Source organism: Ornithodoros turicata, unplaced genomic scaffold (genome assembly GCF_037126465.1).
Source record: "Ornithodoros turicata isolate Travis unplaced genomic scaffold, ASM3712646v1 Chromosome22, whole genome shotgun sequence".
NCBI classification, from domain to species: domain Eukaryota; kingdom Metazoa; phylum Arthropoda; class Arachnida; order Ixodida; family Argasidae; genus Ornithodoros; species Ornithodoros turicata.
In genome coordinates, this window is record NW_026999340.1 from 273,651 (window position 1) to 287,861 (window position 14,211).

General features: G+C 43.1%; 1 protein-coding gene across 15 annotated transcripts in view; it reads right to left on the reverse strand.

The window, feature by feature from the left end:
* LOC135373211 (uncharacterized) overlaps positions 1–13,860 on the reverse strand; it is a 39,851-nt gene extending 25,991 nt beyond the window's left edge. For 3 of the 15 annotated variants that reach the window (XM_064606451.1, XM_064606450.1, XM_064606452.1), the window contains exons 1-8: positions 13,743–13,860; positions 10,751–10,937; positions 10,491–10,671; positions 10,404–10,430; positions 10,254–10,328; positions 9,449–9,541; positions 5,140–9,169; positions 2,344–2,446 (exon numbers count right to left, since the gene is read on the reverse strand). In XM_064606451.1, coding sequence (XP_064462521.1) covers positions 2,344–2,446; positions 5,140–5,160 — 124 coding nt within the window. In that variant the 5' untranslated portion in view covers positions 5,161–9,169; positions 9,449–9,541; positions 10,254–10,328; ... (2 more) ...; positions 10,751–10,937; positions 13,743–13,860. Of the gene's footprint in view, positions 1–1,318; positions 1,660–2,343; positions 2,447–5,139; positions 9,170–9,448; positions 9,542–10,253; positions 10,329–10,403; positions 10,431–10,465; positions 10,672–10,750; positions 10,938–10,993; positions 11,937–13,742 lie in introns of those variants that run through there. The other 12 variants (XR_010416360.1, XR_010416359.1, XM_064606447.1 and 9 more) reach the window with 12 other exon arrangements.
* Between the last annotated feature and the right edge of the window lie 351 nt (positions 13,861–14,211).

Sequence of the window (14,211 nt, forward strand, 5' to 3'; positions counted from 1 at the left end):
GTTCAGTATCTCCAATGGATATCGAGATATATCCAGATTACGTTGAAAAGACGTACTATAGATGATCGAATGCTGGTCCAGAACACGTGGCTGGTACGTTGCAGAGATATCCCGTATGGATGTTCGTCCCATCTAATGGACATACATCCAAAGCATAGATGGATGTCCAATGGAAGTTCTATAGGACCACCCCTGTACTTTGCACGCATTATGACACAGGAAAAATTTTTCACTTCAGCTGAGCAGCATCACAAATTAAAGTCTTGAATTTCGAAGCGAGGTCGCTTGGTCGAAGAGCAGAATTGATAATAGTCATACTCTTTCATAGTCAAAATACTTTCAATAGAAATATCCCTTGTCAATACAATGTCTCTTGCAATTGCTTGTAATGCACTTAAATGAATCGTAGTGTACTACAAACAACTTTGTGGTTTGGTACTTTACAGTATCAGATAGTAGAAAACGCGTAGAATATTTTTAGTTGTCGTTCACAAAGTGGAAGCGGCACCTAACTGGGTACTTGAGACATATAGTAGATATCTTTGTACCTTCTGTGTAAGTATGGAGCAGTTGGACGTATATAGTGAATAGTGACCGCATAAAAGAAAAAAAAAACACTAATATCATGACGCTTGTGCATCACATTGTACTTTTCGTTAGTGTGGAGCACTTGGGCAAATATATTGAGAACATAAAACATTAAACACACATATGCAAGGTGTCCCAGAAAACGTGTAATTGAATTATGGTAAGCAAGCTACGCTACCTAGGATCATGTGGTCAATGGCATTTCTTCTTACTTGGTTTTTACCACCTACTGATGTGAATATCATCTTGTCGAGGTTTTATTATGCTAATTTTTAACAAAGCAAAGGAAGGTTGCTAAACCAAATCCCCAGAGGGATAACACAAAAAATGAGTTCTTGAAATTGAAGGTATGATCGCAGTCGAAGCCAAATGCGAGAAGCAATGCCAGTTGCATCTCTTTCTGCTATCCATATGTGGGCTGAGTTCTGCAACTTTCTTATGTCGCACTCACGATCAGGCTGGCTCAAAAAGATGCCAAGAGTTAAGCTGCGAGCATTCCGAAATGCATGATGTTGAGATTGTTTTTTGTTTTGATGGGCTCCTCGATATCAGTGTCAGTTATCATGAAATTCGGCAAAACATAAGCTCAGTTCATTAAAATTCATTGAAAAAACTTAAATGACATTCGCATGAGCCATTAGTCACGTGATTCTAGGTGGCATAGTTCATTATACTTTTAACACTTTCTGAGACACCCTGTATCACATGTCACGCATACTTTAAACATGTATGTAAACTCTGTATATATAATTGCACATATATTTAAAATGTAGTACATCACTTTGTACTCTTTTGTTTGTGTGGGTTGGATATAATGTGTATATAAAAACATTATAAAACATTTTCACTAAAGACTAGCTTGGTTCTGAGTGTAGGGTTCCCAGGAGCAGCAGTTACCAGCACACAGGATATCCAAAAAGCTCTAGGCAAACAGCAAAAATGTCCAACAGGGAAAAATGTTAAAAAAGAGCATCAGAGCTGAGGTACGGTAGTAGTGCACGGTCGAGTACCGTTGTCTGTGGCGGAGAACTTTAGTTCACTCCTCTGTGAGCCCTTTGGTGAGCCGAAGAGCTGCGCATTTCAGAAAGGAAAGTTCATTTGTCTCAGAACAACAGCAAGAAACTTCTCCTAAGTACATCACTGAGTCAGCTATACATCATTCGAGCCCCGTATATTTCTCATCGCACCTATCACAGTCGGAAAGTACCACGTACTATTTCTCCCAACGAGTCCTTCAGGCACTCTTTGATACCACTCGCCGAAACAGAGTGGAACTCACTCCCACAGAACATTGTTGACATCGCAGATCCCGTAACCTTATCGTAACCGTAACGCAGATCCTCCTTCTGCATGACACAAATACTAGTCTGTTTCTAGGATGTTCCAGAGTGTCACAGCTAACTGTCATGCCGGCATTGGTTTCAGCAGGAAAGGTAGACTTTGGAGCAGTCTAGCACCCGAATGCCACCAGTTTAGACTGAAATATTCTGCAGTATGTCATTGTGCAGGGTAAGGAACATCAGCAATTTTTTTTGTGAGCATTGCTGATGGTCGAGGAGGGACCCTAAATCGAAGAAGGAAGTCACCGAAACGGTTAGCCAGCTATAGGACTCGAACCCACATCTTCTGGATTACCGATTACCTGTGGATTATCTATTTGTCCTTTCTAAACATCAATTGCCGACCTGGATCATTTCACGTGAAACTGCCCAGGTGTATTAATAACAATTGCAAAAAGCGTCCCGAAACACGCACCTCTTGGCTGTGTCCCGACTTCTTGCGGGTGCATGGCGGAGCCAGTCTTTGACTGCACTTTCAACTGAGTGTTCGCTGCACTTCTGTGAAGTCTTGACGGCAGCTGAAAAACAAAAAAGTGTGCAGGTTGCTATATGCACACAGATTGGATGGAACATAAAAAATAATGCTGTAGAATTCTTAGGCTTATAACCTTTAAAATAGAAACAGATTTGAGTCCTTTGAAGTTATGGATGATCTAAGAGTGCAACGAAATACGCATTATACAGAAAAAAAGTTAGAATCCGGGCGGGGTCATATACGATGTTGTAGGCAGGGTTTTGAAACGTGTGAAATCTGGAGCGCAATTGAAAGCCGGAAGGGAAGAACAAAAAAAATTCGGGGTCATAGATTATGCGCACACAGCCTCACACAGGTTAAAAAATGTATTCAAAACTGTATGGTATTGAGGTAGTTTTTCAAAGAGGCTATCGGTTGGATTCTTTGATCAGTCAAGTCAATCAGGATGTTAGAAAAGGGTGTCACATTAAGCATGGGAATACATTTGTGAACTGTCACATTGGGTGTGTATAGTGTGAGACTTCCCGGTGTGTTAATACAAGATTAAAAGAACACCATTCGAACATATCTAATCAAGTATAGTACTTCGGGGGAACATTTAGCCACATGTGTTGGGTGCGTAGCATTCTTTACTAACATTTTTAAGAGTAGCAAATCTGGTTGTTTGTTGTACAGAGAGGCCGTAGAGATAAGAAAAGGGTGGTTGAGTTGTATCAGTAACCCCTCTGTTCTTTTCCAATAAGGTGATGAATTTTATCGTGACCTAAGTGCTGCTCGGCGGTTCTGGATTGTTCGACAGGAGAGGGAAGGGTAGAGGGTTGCTGTACTATAAAAACGGGGGATGCTTCAGGAATAAAAGTTTTTGGGTGGCAGTACAGTGCTGTGTTGTCTGTCTGTCGTCCTTCTTGTTCTCCCCTTGCACTGGGGTTTTTTATCGCTTTTAATACACATTGCACACCCTCTAAAAAGTATTTTCATTGTTCATGTATAGGGTTGTTCAATGGTATGTTCAATTTGTTTCCCAGAAAAAAACTCGCATGAACATAGCTCCACGCGTTTACCCTTAACTCGCCACTCCAGCTATAACGAGGATGAGGAGGTATGATGCCACGTCACCGATGACGGTATAAGGAGAACTTGTTCTGGTTCGCCGGTCAGTGGGGGTCAGCGCAGTGTCCCTTTGCCGCCGTAACCTGTTTTGCCAGTTCTCCCGGAGAATTGGGGATAGAAGGAGCGGCCGAAGCATTACCGAGCAAGGAGAAATGCTTTATCAGAACCCCGAACAGCTGAGCAGCAGACGACAGCGAAGTAGCAGACAACATTTCTCTAGGCCAATCAGCGAGCGTTCTCCTTATAGCGTCAGCGCGAGGTTCCAGGCAGATCACAGGCTGGTACTGCTCTTCACCACCGTTGCGCACGGTCGCTTTTTGCGGTGTATTTTAAATTCAATTTCTACGATAATTATGACTCCGCGGTGTAAATTACTTCGCATGGTGCATCTTACTGGGCTACTTAACAGTTTTATAGGAAGAAAACTGGGTGTTAAAAATGACTTCTGTGCTACTTCAAGTTTTCAGGAAATATTTCTTTTCTTAATTTGGGTAGTAAAAATTGGGTAAATGAACGTGTGCTCTAAATCATGCAAATCCGGGTGAAAAAGAACTTCCCGTATGCTCAGTTCGGGAAGAAATGGGCTCCTTTACTCAAACTGAACTGGTTCGGTACAAATGGTCATGTAACTGCGTTTGCTGCAAAACAAGTTAGTGTGCATTCCTAGAGACATCTCAGAGAAAAACGAGATTTCACCCTAAGGAGGCAACCTTCAATTCAGGGAAGAATCGGGTTAATCCCTTTGAAGGGCGTGGAGCATGAGGAACGTCCAACGATCCATCTCAACTTCAATTATTCCTTTCTCTCTAGGCCTTGCTGTCTGAAGATGACACAGTTTAGGTAGTACGAAGGTTTAGGGTTTAATCCAATTCTTCCCTGAATTGAGGGTTACCCATTTCGGGTGAAACCTGATTTTTATCCGGCAAATTGCCCTCACTGATACGCCTGTAGGAATGCACACTAACTTGCTTGGCAGCAAATGCAGTTACATCACCATTTGTACTGAACCAGCTAAGTCAGTTAACTGAGCCCTATTTCTCCCCGAATTTAGTGTATTGGAAATTCTTACACCAAAATTTGCATGAATTTAAAGCACACATTTATTTACCAGACTTTTACTCCCTGAATTAAAAAAAAATATTTCCCAAAAAACGTCAGGCTCTATTATACTATAGGCCTGTCGAGCTGGAGTTTTTCGCCAGCTAGCGACCGACGAGCAAACTACTTCCTAGTTCAGGTCCCCCGTATGTACATTTTTGCGTAGTTTTCATGCAAATGGTAGACGTTGAGAGGTGCTTGACAACAAAAACACTGAAAGATTAAAATTTAGTTGTTTGTTCTTGCTAGGTCACAGCGGCAGAAATTCTGCTGATAAACGAACCACTCTAAAGGTATTGCAGCCACCGTTGGATTAGAGCTGTTTGCCATGTGATATCAACATTCACAAGATTATCAATGAAACTACTCCAGATTGCTTTACCTTGAACATAGTTGCGTGTGCAGCAACGTGTTCTAAGTTAGGTGTGTCACACTAGTTTATCGAGAAGAAAAATCCATATGTGGCAGTGTGGGAAAAGCAGCACAGCTGATTGACAATGGCTACAAAAGGTTATCACATTTACTTACCAATAACGCATTTGGAAACATTCAGGTCTCTGAATGGTTGCTTCCCTTTTCTGCCCTGCCAGGAAAATTCTGCTGCCACTTGATCAGACATAAGTGCCCTGAGTATACGCCTCGTACACGATTCTGGACTCACGCCCCCAATGTTGCTGAAATGACGGATCTGAAAGACCACAACACTGCATGACACATGCGCATAACTGAACAAGAACAAAAATAAAAAAAGAAATATTACTAAAATATATTTGGAGCTTATTTGCTGTTGTGCTATTCCATGCCAAGTGGTTCAGAGGCACACTAGGCAGTCGCATTATTGAGGAGCAAATAATGGTTGCAAACACGTGTTTGCCTCCTTTGAGACCCGAAGTTTGTGCAGTGAGCGCTCATCAAGCTGGGCATCTTGCGCTCCAACGAAACTTTTAGCCAGCTCGCAGTGCTGGTAAGTGAGAGATAAAGAAATACATGAAGATAGGGGTTCATACAGGCTTCATGGTACCATATGGTTGATTTTTGGCCGTGTGGCATCCAGCATCCGCCAGTCGAGTCGAGTCGTCACGACACGAGTAGTGTAAACGACGTAAACAACGAGAATTGGCCAAGGCAGACCACAATTAGGGACGAGTAGTGTAATCACGATATGAACAGCGATCAAGTACTGCCTGCACCGAACACAAGTGGAGAATGTTTTCACCACTAAGTTCCTGGTGTTGGATATCTATGTTTATTTTTAAAAATGTACAATAGGTGGCGGTTACAGAAATGCCCAGAAACAGCTTACCTGGTATTGAAAGTGATAGCCCCCGTGACTGGCATTTCTTTTTATATGTACATCTCAAGTGTTGGTGCACAAAACGAAAAGATCGTACATCACAGTTACCAAGTAACTTTTATATACGTGCAAGAGGAGCGGACAGCTAAAGAATCTGTTTCCAATACTGGAATGTGTTAAAAAATGAAAGAAACAATGGCACATACTAGGAACTTACGCTTGTGTTTGGTGCAGGCAGTACTTTATCACTGTTCATGTCGTGATTACTATAGTCATGTCAACGACTCGACTGCCGGATGCCATACGACAAAAAATCAGCCATATGGTACCATGAAGCCTGAATGGACCCTTATCTCCATATCTTTCCTTTACTGAAGGGGGCCACATGACAAAAAGATTTTGAGAAATAAATTCCAGAATTTTATACTGCAAACAAATTTGTGAACTTGTACAACATTTGCATATTTCGTGCACGCCAAAAGCGTAGAGCCCGTGGAGTGTGATGGTGAAAACTGCTTGCATACGGTAAAATGAGCTTTCCCCTGTCAAATAAGATGCTCTTTAACGCGCTCTGTGCCTTACGTGGACCGTCATATCTGCTTGCAACGACGTACGTTTTCGCAAAGCACTGCATCTTTGAGGGGCTGTGTACCCCTTAAATTTCAATTTCGTTAGAAAAGACCAATGTTCTGTTGCTTTTTTGAGTCATAAGGAACCACCAAAAAATCATAAAATTCTAGGGAGGTCGAGCGACATCTCTGGATAACTTGGCATGGAATGGCCCTGCTACAAAGTATTAAAATTCCTAGAGTATTACTTCTTTAGCACTTCTGTATTTAGAGCTGGTCATACGTTCAGGCCCAGATAGGGGCATTACATAACTGAGGCAAACACGACGCAAAAGACAAAGGGACGAAGGAACAGACAAGTCTAGTGTCTGTTCCTCAGTCTGTGTTTTGCATACTGTTGGAGGTGGCACGGGCACACATACACTTACAGAACTTGTGGAGATCTGAAAGAAGACAAATCAGAAATGCAATGTAGGAGTACAAAAGTCAAGATAAACATACAAATAAGGTTATTATAGATACCGAAAAACACTCTAAAATGTTCAGCTGAAGAAAGTAAAACACCTACTGGTCAGGCATAAACTTAGTACAGAGGCACCAAAAAGCACCACATTGAAACAGTCGCTGGCGTGGAAGAGAAAAGGCTGGTTATTATATTTTTGAATTGTAGTGGACCTCAGATAGCGACCATGCTATGTGGAAGCTCATTCTAACACTAGGCCAAGTGGCCTAGTGTTAGAACGAATGAAGACACAAATAAGGAAAGTAATCATGGTTTCAGTGTTTTAACTCCACCTTGAGGGAATGATTTCTGAGAAATAATGCAGCACTGCTTACCATGGCTCGGAACCGTTATTTTTTGGGGTCGGTTCAAGTTCTGGTTCAAGGTTATCGGTTCGGTTCGGGTTCAGCACAACCAAAATAAACGTTTGAACCGATACTTACCAGTTCGAACCGGTTTACGTGTGCTGTGCTAATCAGTGTGCCACATTTGAGACGTACTAATAACAAGTTCCGACGATGGCTTGCCATACACCTCACAGCAGATCATCCTTTACTGTATCGAGAAGTGCTGGGAAATGGCGTACAGCATGCCATTACACTCCATTACAAAAGGCTATCGCCAATTTCTAAAGAAAAAAAAAGAGAAGAAAGCGATCACGTGGTAGATTGGAGTATCCCAGAGTACCATACGTGGGCCGAAACGCTGCTCCCCGTTGAAAACAGGACGAGAGGCCGCTCCTGTGTTTCTTTCTTACATGCTCTGGACCACATGCCAAACTCTTTCCCATGATCGCCAGAGGTCTGCGTTGCTTGTAGATATAACTGTGGACTATTAAAATTTACGTCGCATTCACACTGCGACCCTGAATGACAGGAAGCAGCCGAGCCAACAGTGTAAAGTATATCCATCGTGTAGCAATTTCTTTTTTTTTACACCTCGAGCCACAAAAATTTACAGGCATGTCCTGAAGCTTTCGGAGGTGAGGCTGCAGGACTCATGCATGGGGCTGCAGGTGCATGGACTCACCACTTCTTGGTTCATCGATTTGTCCACTCTGTGAATTCCGCAAGATTCCGAGGGATGCAGTGAGCTGGTACGCGGCAGTCGACTGGGAAGGTATAGGCATTTTTACCGTCTGGCGAACTGGTTACCGAATGATATTTTTCTGGTTCAGTTCCGGTTCGTTCAAGAGGAGAGAAAAATTGTTTACAGTTCGGTTCGACAAAAATAACCATTTTTTGCGGTTTTGGGTTACGATTCAGTTCCGGTTTCGACCCCAGCTGCTTACATATCTGTGCTCAAGTGTCTGTTATAAAAATATGATAGAAGAGGCAGAGATCGGAGATCTTTCTTCACAGAGCTAAGGTAGGGAGGTACAGATCGGTTTCCATAGGAGAAACACTACTGTCATTGTTGTAGTCAATGAAATGTGGTTTAAAATGAATTGAGTGTTTTGTAGAGCTTCTATTGCTCTTTTATAATAACTGGGCAAGGCCCATATTGCAGAAGCATATTCAAGTGTAACATACATAATATTTTTAACTGAATGCAGACAATGGGAGACTTTATGATGCAGATACTCGAGAATATTGTTTGCGCGGCCGATATTGTAGGAAATATTGCTAGTCCAGGACATCTCATAGGAATGCAAACCGAGGTACTTGCAAGAGGTGCCGTGCTGGAGACAGAGTTGCCAAAATGGTAGGGGAAATGAAAGGGATGAGTGCTCATGAAGGACAAGACTCTTATTAATATTAAGTGACAACTGCCACATGTTGAATGCCAACCTGAGAGGACTGTAAAACCTGTGAATCTGGCTCATCATGAATTGTCTGACACAGGCATAGTCGTCAGAACGTAAATAGACGTGTGAAGTGAAGGCAGCCTGGCAGATAATTGATTACCATCAAGAAAAGGAGTGCCCCTATGACTGACCACTGGGGAGTATTCAGCCCTCCTGTGAGAGACACGCGTGGCATTCCTACCAGGGACTCTGCAGTGGAGCCAGTCAGAGACTCGTCGAAGCGCTTAAAGGTGCAATATTCTCAAACCGCTCCTTCAGGATGCTGTCTTGTTCTTGAATGGCACACTCCTTTGTGTATTTAGTTGAAAGCACCGTCAAAAGCTCTGTCTGCTGCTGTACCAGAAGACGAAGAGCAGTCAGCCGCGTGAGCACTTCACGCTGGAAGTCTGCAACAATATGTGTGCTGTAATTTTCTCTCTCTCATCACACCTGAAGCAACAAGTAAATGATGTGCAAGCTGATTAATTCAGAACGTTGCTGGAACACTCATTATTTTGCAAGACACTGTCCTCTTCGACGCATTGGCTACAGCCTGACATACGATTAGCAGATTGACAGAAGTGACAGTAACTGGAAGCTGAAAGGCCAAATTTAAGAGCGAAACACAGGTCAACGTGTATTACAAAAACCTTCCAGTAAAAGCGTGCTGAAGGCCTATTACTTACCACTTGGGGAAATAACTTTTTTAACAGCAGGTGTTGGCTGCTGTTGTAGCCTTGTGCACTGACGGCTAACTTGCGGAAAAGGTGAACCATGCACTATAAAAGGTGAATACCGAGACGAGTTGTTACAATAACAATCTCTTTCAGATTAATTTTAATTTCAGAACAAAGCTGTGAGGGAGACTGGCTGTTCTTGCTGGTGGAATTTTAGGGCAAGCAGAGACACTCCCTTTTGCATGTTCTGCATTTCGTTACAAAAACACATCAATACGCCAACATCTGCCTTTCAGAAATAAGCTTCTTCAGAGTTCAAGCACTCGCCAATCATGGTTACCAAATCCTGCAGAGAGGTAGTTAGATATGTACGCCTTGCAACACAGTTGTCTGAAATTGCACGTCAGTAGTTCCGCAGCCCACATGTGCTCATGCATCTTATATGTTTGTCAGATTGCGCCTGGTCCCCACAATCCCTCTTTTCTGTTTTTCTCAGGCTGTTCCCATACGAAGTGGGAACGTCTTCGGGCCATGCCACGATTGCAGAGATGTCAGGTTTTCGGTTCTCAACCATGGAAGAGTTGAAAGAACCTTCAAGACTGGAATAGCATATTCTGACCACAGACCTTCCAATGAATGTAAAAACAGTTATCTCTTCTCGGTAAAAGTTAAATTAAGAGTTCAATTAAGATCATTATTCTAATTAATGCGGCACACACACACACACAAAGCGCCTGTTTGGGTGGCAAAAAACATTCGCAAGTGTCACGCAGGTTTTCCCCCGACTGAAGACACGCTCGTTATAAGCACTTACGAACATCCAAGCAAGACCCACCAAGGTCGTAATTACTGATAATGGTATTGGATGTTGTGGACAGTGTGGCATCATCTACAAAAGAAAATTAGTCAATGAGAATGGATACAAACGCAGGTACATAATTTTTTTTCGATTTAGAAATGTTACCTTCGCCAGGTGCACCTACGTCAGGAGCTGTAATTCGGAAACAAACAATTAGGAGAACGCACATTTTTATCTCAAGTTCTCCATTACAGTGGCAAGCTGAAGCTCGTGGAAAATTCAGTGGTGGTGCTGGTGGACTGTATTGTGAGTCCTCATCCTCATATCTGATACGCTTTTGTATTTTTCGTTTTTTTTTTTGGTTCCTGACCAGAGTCCAGGTCTGATGTATACTGGGCAAGGTCGAGTTTTCTCCGAGCATATCCGTACCTTTCTGTTTGAAGGAAATAAGGCGTGCAAAAGTAGTACACCTACCATGATCAATCATGAAAGTTAAATCATATAAATCATACCATATGCTCCTTTTACAGTGATTTTGTAGGTCATCCAGTCTCGTCCAGGAGCTTGACACCTTTTTACCAAACTTGGTTTGTCACCTGGTCCAGGGGGCCAGGAGCACCTGTTGCCAGCAATCCATGTAGCTGGAACTACTTCCACAGAGCCTTCCTCAATGAACTCCACAATGCAGTATTTTGCCATCTGAAAACACACAAAAAGATTATGCCAGAAAACAAAAAAAACACAGGTTCACGTACTCTCCAGTTTTGTTGCGCGCTACAAGCAGTACCACATCACCCAAGTCTGTAAGGTGCAAAAGTCCATAAAAATAAATTGTAAGCTTTCAATTAAGCACCAATAAAGCAGTATACAACGGCACACTAACTACTAGATTGGCCCAGAACGCATACTAATACTTCCCGTCCCCCATTCCTTCACGCTGTCCTCTCTGACCGGATCATCAACTATGTGAAAAGCATCAGTCCACTATGCATGCTGCTCATAGCTCAGTTGCTTCGTACAGCTAACACAGAGTATTTTTTTTAAAGTCCTAACTAAAAGTCCTTGCATGTCCAAAGAAGCAGCCTTCTGAACTTCAACAAACGTCAAGTGAAGAAAATCATGTTCTGACATGAAGACTGAATACTCATCATGCCGGCCCATTTATGCTTCAAGTCATCACACAGTTGAAGAGAGGTTACTCGTGCATCATTATGCTGTATGCAGAAGCGGCATAACCACAAATTTGTCATTGTATGGGAACTTTACAAGCTTTTTCACATTTTTCACTGGCCAACACATTGTCGATGAAAGTTTGCTCACAAGCTGGATTCTCAGCCTTGTTGAATCAATTGGGGAGCTGTACAAGGCTTGCGTCTCAGAAAACTTCTTGCTGATGATGCAGGCATCGCCAGTGGACCTCATATGAGCAAAATTCTCAACAATGATAATGTCTCCCTCGATTTCACAACAGTTGTCACTTGCAAGTTGGCTGAGGGTGAAAGACGGGAATTTCAGCACCTTGTATTGTGGAGACTTGCATCCAGACGGAAGCTGGTGCCTGTCATGGCTGCCTGACAGAACAAACTGATCCGACTCTTCCGTACATCTATTGCCTTTTATGAACTTGCGCCTTTCTTCCATCCTGTTATGCAGTTGGTTGAGATGACAGCCAGGTTTACGGAGTAGCTTCTTGATTAGCTGCATATTATTTTCACACGGAAATGCTGAAAATGAGTCGAGGGGACCATACAGGCGTGCGTCATCTGCTAGGTGGAGTAACCCATGAACGTTGTACGATACCTCTTGCTTCCCATAAATTCTGACAACGCCTTTTAAGAAGTGTGCAAGAAGCTCTTCAGCATAAGTAGCAAACTGCTGACAGCGTGATGGAGTACAAAGTATTGTAGCTGCTACATGCAATGTCAGAAAGTTTGCAAACACTGCATCTGACAAGGTATCTCGTAGGATCACTGGCCCAGAGTAGTGAAGCAAAGTTCGGTATTCTGTAGCCTTCCAGCGATCTTTTTCGTCAAGAGTCCTAGGCTTTCTGGCAAACTCCACTGGGGCATGTTTTTCGAGTGCGGCACTCCTCGCAGATATCGCATTGCGATCAATTGGCCCGAGCCGGACTGCTAGTGGCCCCGCGAACCACAAATTCACAAGTTTCCGCACCACTCCAACATCAACAGGTGCATCGGATCTAAAGGCACGGATGTAATGCAGTTGATTGGCAGCTCCGTTAGAATTGACACCCCCAGGTGGTGGTCTGAATCGTCCTGATTTCGGAACGACTGATCAGTTCGTGTGTTTCCAGCTTTACTAGGATAAAACATTTTCTCACGAAACTGACCTTCAACTGTGCATTTTGGGCATGCGGAATATCCAGTGTGACCCTTTGTTCGAAATATCAATGCGCGGGCAGGAGTGTCGCAGATAAAGTTTCTTATTTGAACTTTAACATTGTCATCAGACACTGCAATTCCCTCTTGAATCACGACTTCGTGTTGTGTCTGTCCCTTCGTGAACTCCTTCAGTTCGGATATAAAAGGCTGTAGAAAGGTGTTTGCACAATCCGGTTTTGAGGGCTCAACGAATGCACCAATGCTAAATGGTTCAAATTTCTGATCATTGCTGGAATGCACTAAACACTGAATCGGCCAGAGCTGCTCTCTGGAGCTCTTGGATAAGGGCAAGCCATCAATATTAAATGATAAGCTGACCACCTGAGAGTCCTGTGTGGCGTCAACCAAGATATCCATCAAGCCTTTCTTAAGGCCAAAATGGCAGTACTGTCCAGGGGAGAGTGAACTAATACTGGCGACATTCGCAGTACGCAGTACTACGGGGCGTCCTCAATAACGTTCGAGCATCTTTTGGTAGATATGCAAAACGACCGTCGTCGTTGTCTTTCAACAGCCTTAAAAGTGCGTTCAATGATCTATGAGTGATGTTGTAGTTAGCTGCCCACTCTGCCAACCGTGAGCTAAATTCTGAAGTACAGCTTAAACTTTCTTGCACACGACGATCTGATCGTTCGTAGCTTCCACAGCCGCCGAACGAATCGTTCTTACCATCTGCGTCAGAGTTGTTTGTGTGACTGGCAACACGTTCATTTTCACAACCCGTGTAATGAAGTTCAACATGTTCCGGATGAACTGTACTGTAGCTACTTGGTGAAACTGAAATATGCCCAATGCTGTCAGATTCTGTCCCTGAGTCTCTGTGTTCTGTGAAGGCTTGCAATGAGGAGTTGTGATGTGTGCTTTAGGTACCTGAGGGGCCTGCTGATTCGAAGAGCGTAACGACCTCCAAACGAGCCCGCTTTCGAACATGATTTTTCGTTGGGATTCTCCACATTTGTACGATTTGGTTCGTATGGGAGGCGGCGGTATGACACAGCGTCTACGCGCAACTATGCCAGTGCTTATAAGCTTCACCGGACATCGTCCCATGCTACAAAACTATGTAACGAACATAGAATAGACCAATATTAAATATACGCACTTGTTTTGTTGAACGGAGCTGGAGATCAAGTACAAAACTACAGGAAAGAACATAGACGCGCGCGGCCCGAGCACAGACAAAGGAAATGGCGGGAGATGATACCGATGACAATGACGATATCACGTTTGCCACTACCAAATGCGCTAATATTTTCACGTCTTCCCAAGACTCTGAGGACTGCTTAAAGAGCTTCAAAAGACGGAATCTTACATTTCCGCCGTGTCACTGAACACAAAAAGGCAGAAGATGGAAACCACTGAGCAGTGATATGGAATCGAGACAACCGCGCTATGAACAACTACTGGAGTTTAGAATAAAAAGAACAAACGGAAGAGGGTATTAAAAAGAACAGAAAGACTAATTCGTCACAGAGAGAGCGAGAGACTTTATTTTCACAGTTATGTGATGCAACTACTTATAACAACTGAGCGTTCGTTATCGCTTATCCATGTTTACGTTTACAACATAC